The sequence below is a fragment of the Chanodichthys erythropterus genome, chromosome 13 (assembly GCF_024489055.1).
Source record: "Chanodichthys erythropterus isolate Z2021 chromosome 13, ASM2448905v1, whole genome shotgun sequence".
In the NCBI taxonomy this organism is placed as follows: domain Eukaryota; kingdom Metazoa; phylum Chordata; class Actinopteri; order Cypriniformes; family Xenocyprididae; genus Chanodichthys; species Chanodichthys erythropterus.
The window spans coordinates 48106031-48122905 of NC_090233.1; the positions used below are offsets into that span (position 1 = coordinate 48106031).

The 16875-nt window shown below is 37.9% G+C and overlaps 1 protein-coding gene across 1 annotated transcript; it reads right to left on the reverse strand.

The window, feature by feature from the left end:
* Positions 1–4224: 4224 nt before the first annotated feature.
* On the reverse strand, positions 4225–15879 carry LOC137034479 (serine protease FAM111A-like). The gene is made up of 6 exons (XM_067407425.1): positions 15780–15879; positions 13560–13649; positions 13328–13390; positions 7651–7707; positions 6993–7058; positions 4225–6660 (listed from the first exon to the last, which is right to left on the reverse strand). The coding sequence occupies exons 2-6, from the start codon at positions 13596–13598 to the stop codon at positions 4879–4881; spliced, it is 2007 nt and encodes a 668-aa protein (XP_067263526.1). The 5' UTR covers positions 13599–13649; positions 15780–15879; the 3' UTR covers positions 4225–4878.
* Between the last annotated feature and the right edge of the window lie 996 nt (positions 15880–16875).

The window sequence follows — 16875 nt, forward strand, 5'->3', positions numbered from 1 at the left end:
AAGGAACAAGTCAATAGACAATGACAATAATAGTGACAATGAATAGACACATTTACCTATGGAGTCACCCAGGATCATACAACTCTACACATAATTGAATGAAATTGTATATTAAACATGCACCCTCCAGAAACTTGCGTTCTGCAAGTGAACGGCGCCTTGTGGTGCCATCACAAAGGGGCACAAAATCACGGACCTTCTGTGGGTCTGTTCCTGGCTGGTGGAATGACCTACCACGCTCCATCCGAGCAGCCGAGTCACTATTTTCAAAAAAATGCTAAAGACGTATCTTTTTCGTCAGCACTTTGATTTCTATTCTTTTTCCATCTATTTGTGTATTTATTTAAAAAAAAAAATGCTTGCTACGAGCACTTTAATGACGGAACTGTGACTTCACACAGCACTTAGGCCTACATATGTTGTTCTCATGTTGATTTGATTGATTTTACTATTCTCATTTGTAAGTTGCTTTGGAGAAAAGCGTCTGCTAAATGACTAAATGTAAATGTAATGCCTGCATAATACCTGAAGATATATGAACTTTTATATTGCAGCCAACTAGATGCAGAGCACAGTAATTCAGTAGGCATTGATTGAGGACACGCGTTCATCCGTCGTCCAGCAAATCCTCATTCACGAAAGCCATTCCGCTCCGCTTCCCATTGTTCGGACGCTTTAATTCATTCATGCATTCAAGTCCAACTAATAATTTTCTCATTCGCAGCTCGCAGTGTTTGAATGCAGGGAAAACCCCGCCAAAGCGCCTGATTCGTCACGATTCGTTCACAAACGAAAAACCACTAATCCAAACACCTTTTGGTATCATCGGGTTTTAATCTTTGGAGATCATAGATACACACTACAATGTAAGATTTTTGGTATGAAAATTTATTCACAAATACGTTAAAAGAACATTTTATCCTTAACATAATTTGTTCGTTTTATTTACCAGTGAAAACACTGAAGTAGGCCAACATGCGTTTGCAGTAAAGTGTATGTTATTAATATTTTTGAGATAACCGAAATCATTCATGCTAGAAATGTATTATTTTTTTTAGATATATTTTGTCTTGTTTGAAAAAGTTACCTTATGTGAGTTAAAATAGCTTAAGCAAAAAAAGTGTGTATCGTCTGCTTTCCTTTCGGTGCGTTCCAAACGGGATATATCGCCCTTCGGAGTGAAAATAATTATGGCCGCCATATTGAAGGGTCGTTCCAAACCGAAGTGCTCAAAACTGGCCACTTCAAAGGGCCCTTCGGAATGAAGGATTTCAAAGGGTACGACTGATGGACACTTCATAAATAAATAAAGTAACGTTAAACAAAGGGCGCAGCTTGCACAATCTACTCCTCCTTGATTGTCTCGTTAGATGACGCTGAAGTGCGTTCCAAAAGAAGAGGGTGTAGTTTTTTTTACCCCTACATCCCTTCGAAGCTCTCACTCCGGAGGGTAAACCCTTTGAAGGGATTAGGGCATAGGGATGAGCCCTTCCGAATGGAACGCAGAGCCAGTGTATTCTGATCTCGTGCAGCACGCGCAAAAGTGTTCTTCTAGTGTTTTGGCGGGTTACAGACCATTCAAAAGCTGCCTACTGCCACCTACTATGTTGGAGTGAGTGAATGGTAAAATCAGAGAACAGACTTTGGTAAAATCATGGCTTCATTGATTTCTAGACCAGTGTCACGTAAGGCTAATCTTCTGTTTCTACCAATAAAGGTTTTAATTTTAATATATTTTTAAATATATTGTAATATTTTATTTAATGCAGCACACAACTAAAAACAAATAGAGACACATGTAAAAGATTTTGAATAAAAATACCATACAAATATAGCTAAAATATAGCAGAAATAGTCACAATGGATGCTAGATGCTTCACATACACTTTGATTAATAAAGAAATATATTTTTCTGTTGATCACTTGGCAATCAATAAATACAGTCCACTTTGATTTGATGAATTATGTTTTGTTCACCTCATAATAGAACAACAGATCCAGATGACTAAATAACACATTAGATAAATACCCATATATTGCTTCATATGTGATTATTTTACACATGAACCATGTGTAAAATAATAGGATAGGATTTGTACTTAAAAGCACTTGAGATTTTGAATGTCAGAGGGAGCACAAAAATAGAAATGGCTAAAAAAAAAGACAAATTCTATCCTTTATATCTCAAACTCTGAATTATTGTGAGTGTGAGCTGATTGATGACACCATTGCCATTTTTTATTGTGTTCTTTACAAACACACAAACCTGCCATTGAGCAGCATTAAAATATCAAGACATTTTTCCTCATTCAGTTATTCACAATTGTACAGAAAGGTAATTAAGATCTCAGGAATATTTGAGGTATTGAGGAAATGCAAACTAACAAGAACACAAATAAAAGAAAGAAAATGATCAAAACAGCTGCTATACAGATTTGTGACATCAAAAAAAGAAAAAGCACAAATTGTCCTTCAGTCAGTAGCTCTGAGCAGTTATTTAATATTAATTCAGAGACATTTATAATAAATAGAACATAACTGAAATAGTAAAACAGCATTCTTGTTATATGCATTCACTTTTTGATGAAGCAGATTTGAAGTTTACAGTACAAAACATGAGCTGAATAACCAAAATGAGATATTTTCTTCATGTTTTTATCAGTAACTTTAAAGTCTGAGCTGTTAAATAATGAACAATTAAACAAAATACTCAAACAAGACAGAAGCATTCCTCTAGGTCATTTACTGGTCAAACAAGTTCTCATCCTGAAAGTGAAAGGTCAGAGGTCAAAACTGAATCTTTAAACTTAAGATTCTAGAACTAACATGACACTTTTTCTTCCCTTTTCAGCCACATATTAAATGTTCCTCTACATGAAAAGCAACCGTCACTGCTGTGAAGATGCTGTACCTTCAGTGCACTGCAGTTTGTTGTTATTTTGGCTTCATCTGGAAGTAAAGGGACATTGGGAGGTAAGAGTAACACACACACACACACACACACACACACACACACACACACACACACACACACACAAAGAGAAACACAGAAGCATTAAAGCTCCTGTCCCTCACTGGCCACTGCAGCGCTATCACAAAATGTATTTAGCTGTGCTAATTAATTATGCATCAAATATTAAACATGAGAATATGCATTATAAAAACAATTCAGGCAAACTAATTAATAGGTGAAGAAAATCATAAGTGTTGGCACAATCTTTTCAATCTCTTTCTCTTTTCGTGGGTAAGAAGTGTGAATAAAAGGAAAAAAAAATCAGTAATACCTAAATATAATCAAAATATCTGAGGTTCTTAAAACTGTTTGTTGTTACGGATGATCAAAAACTGTTTTGTTTTTTTGAAAGTAAGTTCCTTGTTTATCCTGAGCAGTTACGGTTTTTCTCAATTGATTTGACACATTTCTCCAAACTCAGGTCACTGTTCTCAAAACAGATAACATAGTAATCTGAACACTTTGTGATTGTCCTAAACAGGTTATACATTTTCCTTCATTTCATGCAAATTTTAAATAATGCATCATTTTTTTCAAAACACTGTGCACAAAATTCCCAAATGTTTTCACAGTAGTTCATACATCCAACCAAAACTTTTATATATCAGGTGAAAACCATAGCAGCTCTTTTTATTGGTTTTACAAAAATCACAATCATTTGTGCACCATTTTCCAAACACAACAAACAAAACTCCATTATTTGTTTAAATCTCAGTATACTTGGAATGTTCTCAATTAGCCCCAAATAAATATCTGCTGAGTTAGTGATACACACAAGACAGAAAATGCACATTTCCTAATTGTTTACACAGCTATCTCAATTACAAAAACTATAAAAAGGGGAAAGAAAAATAACAACAACAAAAAAAAAAAACGCTGTACTGGGGCCGCACAACACAGAAAGGCTTCTAAACTGTTTAAACTCCCTCAATGAAATCAACTTTCTACAGGGTCATCAGGAGCAAACTGAGCAAAATTCTGTACTTTCACCATTCAGCACCAGTAAGAGTGGTTTGAGCATCACCCACATTTCAGGATGGTGTTCCTTCCAGCATATTCTTCTCTTGGATATGAAAAGCATATAATCACAACCCTTACAACCAAGTAAGTCTTCTTCAAGTGATGGAAGAGGCTTGTGGAGAAGTTGAGGCACAAGGATGTCAATAATAATCATGAAATAATAATCATTAATGCTGTATTTGTTATATTAAATGGTTTTATTCATTGTATTTGACATCTACATTCATCAAGAAGGTATAAAGTGACAAAAGATGACAAAGATGACGTTCTAAATGTATTTATTTTAGTGGAGATATATTTGATTGAATATCATTACAGTGATTGTCAAATCAATTAATTTGGTGTATTTGTGATTCAGAGAGTATTACTGTTAAAGCTTGAACATGATCCCTTACAACAAAGACAAAACATTCAGATAAATCAATGTAAAATCACTATAATACATCAACAGACATAAAAAGTAAAAAGAATATAAAATGCATATAAAGATATGAATGATTTGTTGTACGAGTGAAATGAATACGTATGGATATATGAATACACAAGCCTGTATGAATAACAATGTAAAGAAACTGTAAAGAAAAAAAAATAACAGATCTGCCAAATGAATAATGTTCACTGTTCTGCTGTCTTTGCACAAGTCAGACCCACAATCACCTGCAGGTGACATACATGACTTTACACTTGTCAAAAATAAGAGAAACCAAGCGTAACTTCTGCTTTTGAACACAATCATCTCTAAGAATTATATGAAAAGTGAAACCCCATAATGACAGTGAATAATGTCTCAGAACTGAAGGCTTGTTGTCATGTTTTTCCAAAGAAATGGAGATGTGTGGATGCCTTCAATCTTCCATCTCAATGTCATTCTCATTCTCTTGATCTGCAGTTTCATACTCATAGCTTTTATCGCTGTAGGCCTCTAAGATATTGACAATCTCATGCAAACCTTTTATCCTAGCCTGTGCTCTGATCATATCCAGAATGGAATGCATGGAATAGGCATATTCCACAATGCTCCTAGTTTTACCCTTTTCTCCTTTGTACACATATCCACCAGTGTGCACACCAATCAGATAGCAGTCTTCATCAAAAACTGGAGAGCCAGAAGATCCATGAAAGAAACAAGAGTTATAATTAATCTGGTTTTCATAAAAGTCCCATTTATCTTCAAAACTCCTCTGTGTAATCACATTAATGAAATTGATATTCTCAGATATGTGTTTATCTGCAGCCTCTTGTAGTTTTGTTTTCTCAATGATGAAGCAGGGATCTATTTTCTTGATCCCACCATCAGGATGTCCCACAATGCAGATCCCACCACTAGGAAGGGGGCCAGGACTAAAATGACTGAGCAACTCAGGACGGCCTGTGATTTCATCAACAGCATCCAGTTCAAGAAGAGCAAAGTCAAGATGACTTTTATTGGCATCTGTTATGTAACAGTAAGCAGCAATCTGTTTCTTGACCGGCACCAGGTTCACTTTTGAGTCCAGACGTTCAAAATCAAATGCAGCTTCTAAAGACTTTGTAGAAGAAAGCTTGTCTGGAGATTCGAGAAATTCCCTAACAACGTGTGCGTTAGTGAGAATAAATTGCCCAAAGAGTAGGAAGCCGGTTCCTCTGGCGAATCCCTCCACTCGAATCTGACACACCGAGTCAGAGAGTCTCATGAGCTGCTTTATTTTACACACCTCAGAGAAACTCTGAACACTTTTGTCATATTCTGCTCTGAAGAATGTTTGAACCTGAGATTTGTTCTTTAGGTTCTCTCGCTGCTTTAACGTCTCCAGTAAACCTTTATACTGGGAACGCAGAATTCTCAGAATCTCTTCAGAGTCAATTACTTTCGAGTATTTAGCTGAAGTATTTTTGGATTTCTTTGCGTTTCCCTTTTTGGTTTCTTCTGGTTCAGTGTTGACGGGATGCTGTTTAGGATCAACATTTTCTTTCAAATCAGCGGCTGAAGTTTCATTCATTTCAGGGCTGACGTCACTCAAGAAGTCATCTTGGCTGTCTGGCTGGTTTTTGTCACTGATAACAATGATCTGAAAATACTTTCGATCAAGATGCTCTACAGTGCTTGACATTACATGGTTTATCTCGCTCCCAAACTCACGGAGTGCACACTGTTTCTTGAATATTACATCTGTGAATCGTCCGTCACGGCGAAGAGCAGCCTTCAGTTTGTCTTCTTTGAACGCGTACACACAGACATCCTCAACTTTCTTCCTCAGCTCATTGTTTTTCGTTAAGCGTTTCACTTTCTCCCCTCCTTTTGTTTTAATGTAAAACATTACTAAGTTTTCTGATTCGTTGGAGAATGAAAGTCTTCCAGTTGTTTTTTTCTTTGTATCAACATTTCCAGTATTTTTGATGAAGGATATATCTAGGATCTCATCTTTTTCAATAAGACAGCAGGGGAAATCGGCCTTCACAGCAGCTCTAGGAACTTCTCCTTTGGATCTCTTGATAACTATTTCTTTATCCTTGTTGTCTTCTTTAATCTTCTTGAAAATCTTGTTTGTATTAAGAGCATCAAGCACAGTCTTGGATGTATCACATGCCACTGCATGTTTCTTGAATTTGTAGCGGAAATTGAAAGTGTGGCTTTGCCCTTCATCGCACTGTTAAATTCAAAAGAACAATAATACAAAAAACATTTATGAATAAAAGGTTTTCATAAAATGATTAGCAATATTGCATTATATTGAAATATATACAAATAATATATAGCAGGGATGCAGATCTGCACAATTTCCCAGATTTAATTTGGATTCACAAGTCACTGATCACAACAGTTCATACACTTTTTTTTTTTAATTCTTTAATTTAGGTGTATTTTTCATGAAGTAGAAGACTAGCCCACTGATTCGACAGTGATCTGCAGGACAGGAGGCTCAATACAGGTAAAGGCATATCAGTTGATAAGTACCAAGTATCATTAAAATTCACATACCTGCTGCATATGGCTTTTTGATGGACCGTCTTTAACTTCATCATTGAAAATTTTGTTTGTCCTTTCCTGAGTAAATGTCAACAAAACTGCATTGTTAATATGAGTCCACTAGTGCACACGGGTTTACTATCAAATTGTAAACTATAAGCACTGCAAAAAATGATCACTGTAAAAAGATATGGATTTTTTTGAGCAGCTATCATGCTTTGTTTTTTCAAAATGTTTTGGCTAGAGAAATTCCACACACACTTTTTCACAAGACCCTTAAATAATATTCATTCAATGATACAGATATGTCACTATTAGGCCGACCGATATATCGCATGCGATTGTCACGCGCATTTCGTCAGTAAAGCCGGTTCCCTGATTACCGCTAAATCGCCATCACCTGCTTTCAAATGGAGCGGCATTTAATAGACAGAGCCGTGGATCACTGACAAGCCACGCAATATCGCGTTCAATATCGCAGATGAATCGCCTTCGATAATGAACGCGATATTGCGTAGCTTGTCAGTGATCTACGGCTCTGATGCCGCTCCATTTGAAAGCAGGTGATGGTGATTTAGTGGTAATCAGGGAACCGGCTTTACTGACGAAATGCGCGTGACAATCTCCTGCATGCGATATATCGGTCAGCCCTAGTCACTATGCAACAAACCTTTAGAGGATCACGGCCATTGTTTCCTTTTTTCTTCCTCGTAAGATTTATTCTTTCCTAGAAAAATGGCACAAGTAACATTAAAATAGCATATTATTATTATAAATAACTGAACACACCTAAATACAATTTAGGACATTACCAAAATAGATTGAATGTTATGATATTGATACACAAATTAATCATAGACGAGTAAGGAAGCAGTGCATCCTCAATCCGTGACTTTTTGGCACGTGGCGAATGTGGATGGTGGGGCTGAGGAAGCATAGCATCACTCACTGCCAAACCGCACCTGATATGGCTCTGAGAATGAGGAAATTGCTCTTTTATTGTGAAAGCAGGCAGGACAGAAGTTGTCTCTTTTAGAGATAACAAAAGATTTTCCATACAGCCCTCCTCCAGGGGATGCAGCCATGCTCTCATGTCTCCTGTAGAGCAGCTTCCCTCATCTCTGGGCTGCCCATCTCAAGGCCGCTTAGATGGATGCTTGGAAGTCAGCAGCGGTGTGAGGGAAGGGCTGTGTTGCCTTCCTGCAGGATTCTCAACGTTGCGGCCTCTCCGGAGCAGGTGTAGACACTGCAGGGGGATGCCCTCAACAATGAGCAGACTGGGGGGAAGCCCACAGCGGCCTGGTGGCAGAGGTGTCACGCCAGGCAGGATTTGCTTGATGGTCTCTGTCAACTCTGCATCTGACCCAGCATGAGTGAACTCACCCGAAAGGGGGAAGCTCAGCATCATCTTCTGTAGAGGACAGTAGCCCGCTCTCCAATGCAGCCATCGATCTTCACCTAGAGCACTGAATGACATGCTGGGTCCCCCATGAGAAGGACCTGGCATCACCTGGCAGTTCAATGGCACATGAAATGGCAGAGGAGTGGGAGGTCAGTGGGGGCTGGCCTGGCGGAAGCTCTCCCACTGTAACCCTCAGGTCTCCAAAAGTGTTAAAGGTGCCGTGTGTAATTCATCTAACGGTGATGTTGCCAATTGCAATATAGAGAAGCTAAAGTGGCCAACACAGGACAAATATGTCCTCTGAGACAGCAGAGAGTAGCTTGTCAATCAAACTCACTCTGTAGAGCAGATTGTCCGTTTTGGGCTACTGTCGAAACATGCCGGTGCAAAATGGTGACTTAACATGTAAGGAGAGCCGCGGTGTATGTAGATAGAAATGGCTCATTCTAAGGTAATAAAAACATAACCGTTCATTATGTAAGGTCTTTATACACCACTGAAAACATACAGTAGAAATGTATATTATATTGCATTTCTGTCAATAGATCCTCCTAAAACATTGCACCTTTAACCATGCCTGTGGCTCTGCATTGTGCAAAGGCAGCATTCTGGGTAACAGCAGAGGGGACTTGTTCCTTAACGAGGAAGGTGAGTCTCGACCAGTGTCGACATAGTCATTATTCACACAATGAGGACATAAATTATCCATGAATGCTGTCTTAGTATGCTCTCGGACCAGGCATGTGAGACAGTGATCGTGGCCGTCAGATAAAGACGGGAACCTACCTTGTTGTCTGATTTGCTCTTTTAGAAAAAAAAGCCCTTTTTGACTGAAGCACCCAGGGGAGAATCACTGCACTTATCAATGCACTGGCAAAAACACCACTGAATGTGCCCTCTTCACCAGTCCAGAGAGATCCCCACACTGCAACTTTTTTCCAAGCTGATTTGGAAAGAGTGATCACTGCTGCAACACTTGGCTCTGAAGCAAATATCTCAACGAGTGGATGTGAGCCGCCATTTTAAGGGACTTTCACACCGTTCTAGGAACTCAGTTATAGGAACTATCCACAAGGGTGGTTCCCTGAGAACTAAATATTCCTCTAGGGCCATTTTCCTGGTTGCATTCGCACTGCCAGTAGTAAACTCTGAGGTGACGTAATCCATGCTTGTTGTGACTTTTATTTTGACTGTGCTGAGAAAGCTAGAACCTGAGCACACAGCGCTCCTATTCTCCATCTTCATTAGTTTATAATCTGTCTAATTGTCCTGTCAAATAGAACTGTTATACAGAGAAAGTAGACATCCAATCTCATAGGTGACCTATTTTAATCTCAAAAAGGTGAATTCTCACCATGAGGAGTTTGCATCTGTGACAACTAAAGTCTTTCCCAGTCTCTGCGGTGCATACATGCCAAAAAGTAGGTACTTCCACCATTAGTTCTAGGTACTATGAAATGGTTCCTCTGGTGTGAAAGCCCCTTTATATAACCGTATGTACCAAGGAGTGGATTGGCATACAAATTCCACACAAAAATAGAGGGTATGCACGTGACGTCACCGTCGACCGTTATGACTGCTGTCACGCCCACTAAGTGGCAAAAGACTGAGCGGCAGCATTGGTTTTCAGCGCGAATGCCGCGAAAAACACACAAAACACATCCAAAATGGAAAAGGGCTTTGTGATTGACCGTAAAAATAGCTTTGACACAAAACCTGAGGTAAAGACTGCCAAAAGCTACAGAAACAATCAGTGGCGGACTGGGACAGTAAATTTGACTCCACCCCAGGCCACCTCTGCTGCTGCAGTCACCACCACCAAATTCATGTGTCCACCAGCCTGCTAAACTTATAGGGTAACCCTATTAGTTGATGTAACAGGTAGAACTAAACAGGTAAACCCTCAAAAACTCACTAGGAATAGACCATCTATACTACCACACCAAAGACAAATATAAAATTGGCTTACACATTTTAAGAAGGGATAATAAAAGATACATATTCACATGTTAAAATATTTATATTTTATATATTTCCAATGCTCAACTCAAGTATATCAAAAGTATCAGAAACACAAACAAAAACAACACAAACACAAACAAACGGTTCGGGTTTGTTTCATAGTTTTAGAGTCACGGTTTCGGTACCGTTGTTACAACGGCGTTGTATGTGCTATATTTATCGGAAAACTATACTTTCAAATATATATATATATATTTTTTCTCATATTATTTAGAATATTCTAACTACAAAAAACAGCACAATTAAATATAATAGATTAAAGATACAAATAAAATAAACTGACTTAAGTTTTTTTTTTAGGGAGGTCTAGCATTAGTTTTTAGGTACAGAAATTGAATAAAGTAATAATGTAAAACAGCATTGCATTTTGGACTATACATTAAAGATTATTCTTTATTAAAGTTACAAAAGCTTTTTAATCAAGAGCAGTGAGTGATTTCTTCGTTGTTGCTGTTCAATTAAAATAAAGACTGTCACTTTAAGAGAATGCACTGATACAGTGTTCGTATTTAACAAGAGTGAATGGTTTGTCCACGGTTTTATTTATTTTTTTCATCGCTGTTGTTGTAATGTCTGGGAACCCAGAATGTTCATCCATCAACAGAAACATATATTAACTGAACCCTGATTGTTTTACGTGTTATTTATATTAAACCATATTACAGATGCTTCGTCAGATTTAAGTTGAACAGCGGTCCGAGCGCGTGCCGAACCGAGTGTGGAGAACCAAACGGATCGATTTTTTCCCCCACCCCTGGTAAATATTATGTAAATGTAATTCTGACAGACCCGTTCCCTTACCGGCGAACATGGCTGGGATTTTGCAGCAACTTGCTGCGTCTGTGGCCAGGGCTTTTCTCCTTTTTATGCGTTCTCTCTCTGCTCCTCCTTTGCGTTTACGCTCCATTTTTTGCACTATTTTTCAAGATAAAGCCTGCCTCTGGGTATAGCCGATTAGGCAGTGCTTCGCTGATGTTGGGTCATGTGGTGGTGTCATTTTCACTCCGCGATCGCCTGATTCGTAGATTCATAAGTGCGTCAATTAATTCGCAGTTGCATACAGCCTATTGCACGTCAGTCTGATCGACAGCACAGCGGCAGCCGGCAGGCCAGAATGACCATCAGGCCACCGGGAAATGTCCCGGTGCTCCCGATGGCCAGTCCGCCCCTGGAAACAATAAGCAAATGGATCACTGCAATTCACAGAAAGAGAAACATGGATTTGTAGTTATCATTTTGTGAAATTGTTGGATTTCGAGGTAAAATCATACCATATATATTGTATTGTTATATATTATGTTGACAACTCATCAATTAAATATTTTCCATCTTATATTCTGTATAATTGGGTATTTTTAAATAAACACTGACAAAAACTATACTATAAAACTATATATGTTTTAGGGCTGGACAATATGATGATATATATAACATTGATATAAGTGATTATGCGGATTTAAACCTACCTATTTTGTATAAAATATTCACAGGCAGATTAGCTTTATGTATTTCCCCAGCGTCGAAATCAGGCACATATAAAAGTCATGAAACACGACTCCTGGCGGCATGTTTATATCCATGGATTAGTTTATTTGACAGGTTGTAAGGAACACTTTCGAGCCAAACCTTTAGTGTAATCATTAGTTTTACTCGCGTTTTCGCCGTTTCCCCTATTAAATCCAGTCATGCAGTAGGAGTAGGTTCCTTTACCACTCAGTCCAGCTGAGTGAACGCGTTCTGGCGGGAAAGTGACGTCGATGCATGCACGGTTATTTCCTGGTTGTCGTTAAGCCAGCTCGGGCATTTCCGGAGAACTGTTCATTATGTACTCGTTGCACATCGACACAAAACCATCAATGGTTGACTTTTTAATGTTGTATTTATATTTTAATGCATTTATCACATTTACCTAATTTGCCAATAAACAGTTTTATGATTTCAATAAAGATGACGCTATTGGGACCATTTAAAAACGCTGTGTAGACACACACGCATTTTTCCCCCAGCACTTCAAATGTTGTTTTTAATGTGATGACCACAAACATTTGTTCATCCTTCTGAGATTGTCCTCATTGTAAAACCGAACGTTTAAAAAATGTAGGAAATTCAACATTTGATAGAAAACAGAAAACACTTAAAAATAATTACCACTTTAACCAGCAGGTGGCGGCAAAGCATTTATTTGCGCATATATCAGCCATTTAATCGTTTCTCAGCCTCTAATCGTTTTTCACTACGTTTTTGACTAAATATTAAACATTATAAATAACTAGGTTTAAAAATACATTTTTGTCAATGTGAAGTGTGAAGTATGAAGTACTCACAAAATCTTATAAAAAACAAATTTTCTTGTGAATGAATGACACAGAAAGCGATCACCACGTTTCCCTTTGTAAACACAGAAGCTGTCAGTCAGTGCAGCGCAAGATCAATGATTTCAGCGCACTTGTGAAAACACACATTTTGTTGAATTAATCTAATTAAAGTGCACAAAAAAATATTTAATTTTTGAAGCTTTTTTCACATAAAAGTGTGAAAACTGATGGGCGAAATGAATTTAGCCGAGGAGGAACACTAAGGTACGTCTTTATTAATTTATTTTTATGCTGTCTTACGTTTGAATAACTAAATTAATGCCATTGAGTTTAAATTTAAGTGACTATATTCTGATAATAAACTAAGTATTACACTACTGATGCTCAACACACCGGCAAATGTCATCTCACCGGCTTATATTAATGCGGAAGTTCTAAAGAACACTCCGTGGATATAGTCCATTCCATTGGCCGTTTTTATACAATTCCGAGGTGATTGTAATTCCCAAGCGAATCTTTATTTGTCAGCCAACAACATAAAGTCGAACGTGAGTGCCAGATAGGGAACTTTATTTCTTAGACCTGAATCCTTATTTTTATGACCTTACCTGTACATTATCACCAGTTTGTGATGCCCTTCTGGCTCCACTGTTGCGGTCAGTCTGCGTTTTCTAAAATAGACATTCCACAATCTTCACCATAAGCATTTAGACTTAGGCTAAACATTTCAAAGCAATGAAATGTTTAGCGCAATACAAAACATATAGAATGACAATAGCCAAGTTTAGAAATGTGAAAATCATGTATAAATCAAGTGCATAATATTTTGCATTTTGTCACCGGAAAAAAATCCAAAATGCTTTTGTTAGGCCCACTCATTTTCTTCTCTGGTGTTGATCAAGAAAGGGTGATGTTGGCAATTCAGCGTTTCTGTGAAAAGTACAAATGATGAACTCAAGATTATCTCAAAGAAATCTGATTAAAATCTATACTACATTACTGATGTATGCCTAGAGGAGCGTGGGGCACAAACTAACGGGGTTAGTTGTAACACACGTGGTTTAAATACTTCCACACACGGATGATACAACTGCCATTATCAACTTTTATAGATGTCTGCTGAGAAACCATGGGGAAAAGGTGAATGAGAGGAAGAGCCTGAACATTCAGAAAATATTATTTCAAGAAATGTTCAGCATTTGTACCTACTGGCTCGCCTATTTATCTCGTGTTCTTAGTGTTCACTGTCAATCCACAAAATTATTTAAATTTAAAAAAAAAAAAATCCATTAATTTATATGAAAGAAATAATAATTGTCTTATTGACAAAATATTTTAGTTTGTCATGTATATTTTTTAAATTAATTCAGATAACATGCTGTCAACCCTCCCGTTTTTTCCGGGTTTCTCACGTTTTTTAGCTCTTTTCCCGCTGTATTCCCGTAAAATATCCCGTATTTTTACGCTCTGATTGTGTTAACTCAGAACACGCAACTATCTGTCTGTGAAGTGGCTTGCACTTGGGTTGCTACACCTCCAGTCAAGCAGGTGGCAGTATACAGACAGTAGCTTAGGCTACTATCGAAGAAGAAGAAGACAGCTGCAGCAAAGGGCGGGAGGAAAAAGCAAAAGTAGCGGGAACTGAACTTCAAGGAGAGTAGAGTAACGTAGATGAGTGTGATGTGTGATGATAGATCAGGACGCCGACGGCCAAAATCACATACCCACCAACCAAAACCGAGGACATTATGCCGATATTTGACTAAATGGGAGACCACCTTCCACTACCTGACAAGCAGCCATGTAGGTCCAAATTATGCCTCTGAAGGGTGACAAGGTTGTCTTTACTACCTCTTTCACACATTCTTTCTGTCTGTCTCTTTCTCTGTTGCTTTCTCACTCTTACCCCCAACATTAAGCTAAAACATATTGTAGCAAATGAAAATGTGTAAGTAATGTTCATTTTGTTCATAAATAAAGCACTTTAAACGTATCCATTGGTCTGCCATTCTTTAATATATATTGTGTAGTTATAAACTCTAAGCACTAATCATTAACAGTCTTTTTTTTTTTTTTTTTTTAAGTTTGTGGGTAATAATCGTGCAAAAAAATCCCTTATTTTGGGGATGGATTCCGGGAAATCTCCCTTATTTTCAGTGTTCAATGTTGACAGCTTTGGGGCATGCTGTCACATTTCCCTTCCCTTCTTTCGGGGTAAATAAAGAAAAACGTATACACTGTATTAATGAAACAAAGACACATTTTTGTACCAGACACATATGAAATTAATGTGGAACAAATGAAATTCTCTGAACCCTAAGAACACAAACTGAGAAAGTCAAGCGTTAGTTTGTGCACCGCGCTCCATAATTCTCAGGTTTATATATTTGGATTATATATGCATAAAATGAATTTTCCACACAACCAAATCGCAAGATGATATCCGGGATGCTAACGGGAAATTTGCTGAATTATCAAGCAACGCGAGGAGATTATTTATAAAACTACCTTTGGATTAGTGTTTGCACTTAATATTTTTGAAAACAGTAGGTAAATTAAAGCTTGTACTGCACAGTATTCAGTAAGCATCTGATTGCAGACACTTTCGTCTCGTTCACCAAAGCCGCTCCGATTCCCATTGTTCGGTGAAGGACGCATTCATTGATTTAATGTCCAACCAATAATAGCCTATTCCCTTTCTAGGGCGCAGTCTTTGAGAGCAGCGGGGAAAAGCGCCTCACAACAGAGACGACCCTGATAGTGATTCGATTTGTTCACGAATAATAATCTAAACACCTTTTATGTTCAATGCAAGTTTTTTTGGGATTGTAAATGCTTTCACAAATAATCCACAACGCGCATTTGATCCTTTACATCATTGGTTTGTTTTATTACCATGTGAAAACATATTATAAGCTAGGTGTTTGCAGTGATTTAGGTTTAAATTGTTGAGATAATTGAAATCATTCGAGAAAACATTCATGCTAGAAATGTATTAAAAGTTGTAGTAAACATCTAGGGTAATAGTATTATATTTTGTTGAATATGATATTTTGTTACCTTATGTAAATGAAGCAGGAGAAAGTGCGTATCATCTGTTTTCCTATGAGTGCGTGATCTAAGTGCGCGCAAAAGATTTCAAATTCTTCTTGTGTTTTGACGAGTTACAGACCATTGTAAAAGCTGCATACTGCCACCTATGTTGGAGTGAGTAAAATCAAAGAACAGTCTATCTCTAGACCCGTGTCACGTTGAAATAATCAATTTCTACCTATAAAGGTTTGTGTTAGATTTTCCATACACACCTGGTCAGACCAGGTGTGCCAGACACCTATGAATTTACAGGTGCTGGTCATATAATTAGAATATCATCAAAAAGTTGATTTATTTCATTAATTCCATTCAAATAGTGAAACTTGTATATTATATTCATTCATTACACACAGACTGATATATTTCAAATGTTTTTTTCTTTTAATTTTGATGATTATAACTGACAACTAAGGAAAATCCCAAATTCAGTATCTCAGAAAATTAGAATATTACTTAAGACCAATACAAAGAAAGGATTTTTTAGAAATCTTGGCCAACTGAAAAGTATGAGCATGTGCAGCACTCAATACTTAGTTGGGGCTCCTTTTGCCTGAATTACTGCAGCAATGCGGCGTGGCATGGAGTCTATCGGTCTGTGGCACTGCTCAGGTGTTATGAGAGCCCAGTTTGCTCTGATAGTGGCCTTCAGCTCTTCTGCATTGTTGGGTCTGGCAAAATTGCATCTTCCTCTTCACAATACCCCATAGATTTTCTATGCTGGCCAATTAAGAACAGGGATACCATGGTCCTTAAACCAGGTACTGGTAGCTTTGGCATTGTGTGCAGGTGCCAAGTCCTGTTGGAAAATGAAATCTGCATCTCCATAAAGTTGGTCAGCAGCAGGAAGCATGAAGTGCTCTAAAACTTCCTGGTATACGGCTGCGTTGACCTTGGACCTCAGAAAACACAGTGGGCCAACACCAGCAGATGACATGGCACTTCAAACCATCACTGACTGTGGAAACTTTACACTGGACCTCAAGCAACATAGATTGTGTGCCTCTCCTCTCTTCTTCCAGACTCTGGGACCATGATTTCCAAAGGAACTGCAAAATTTACTTTC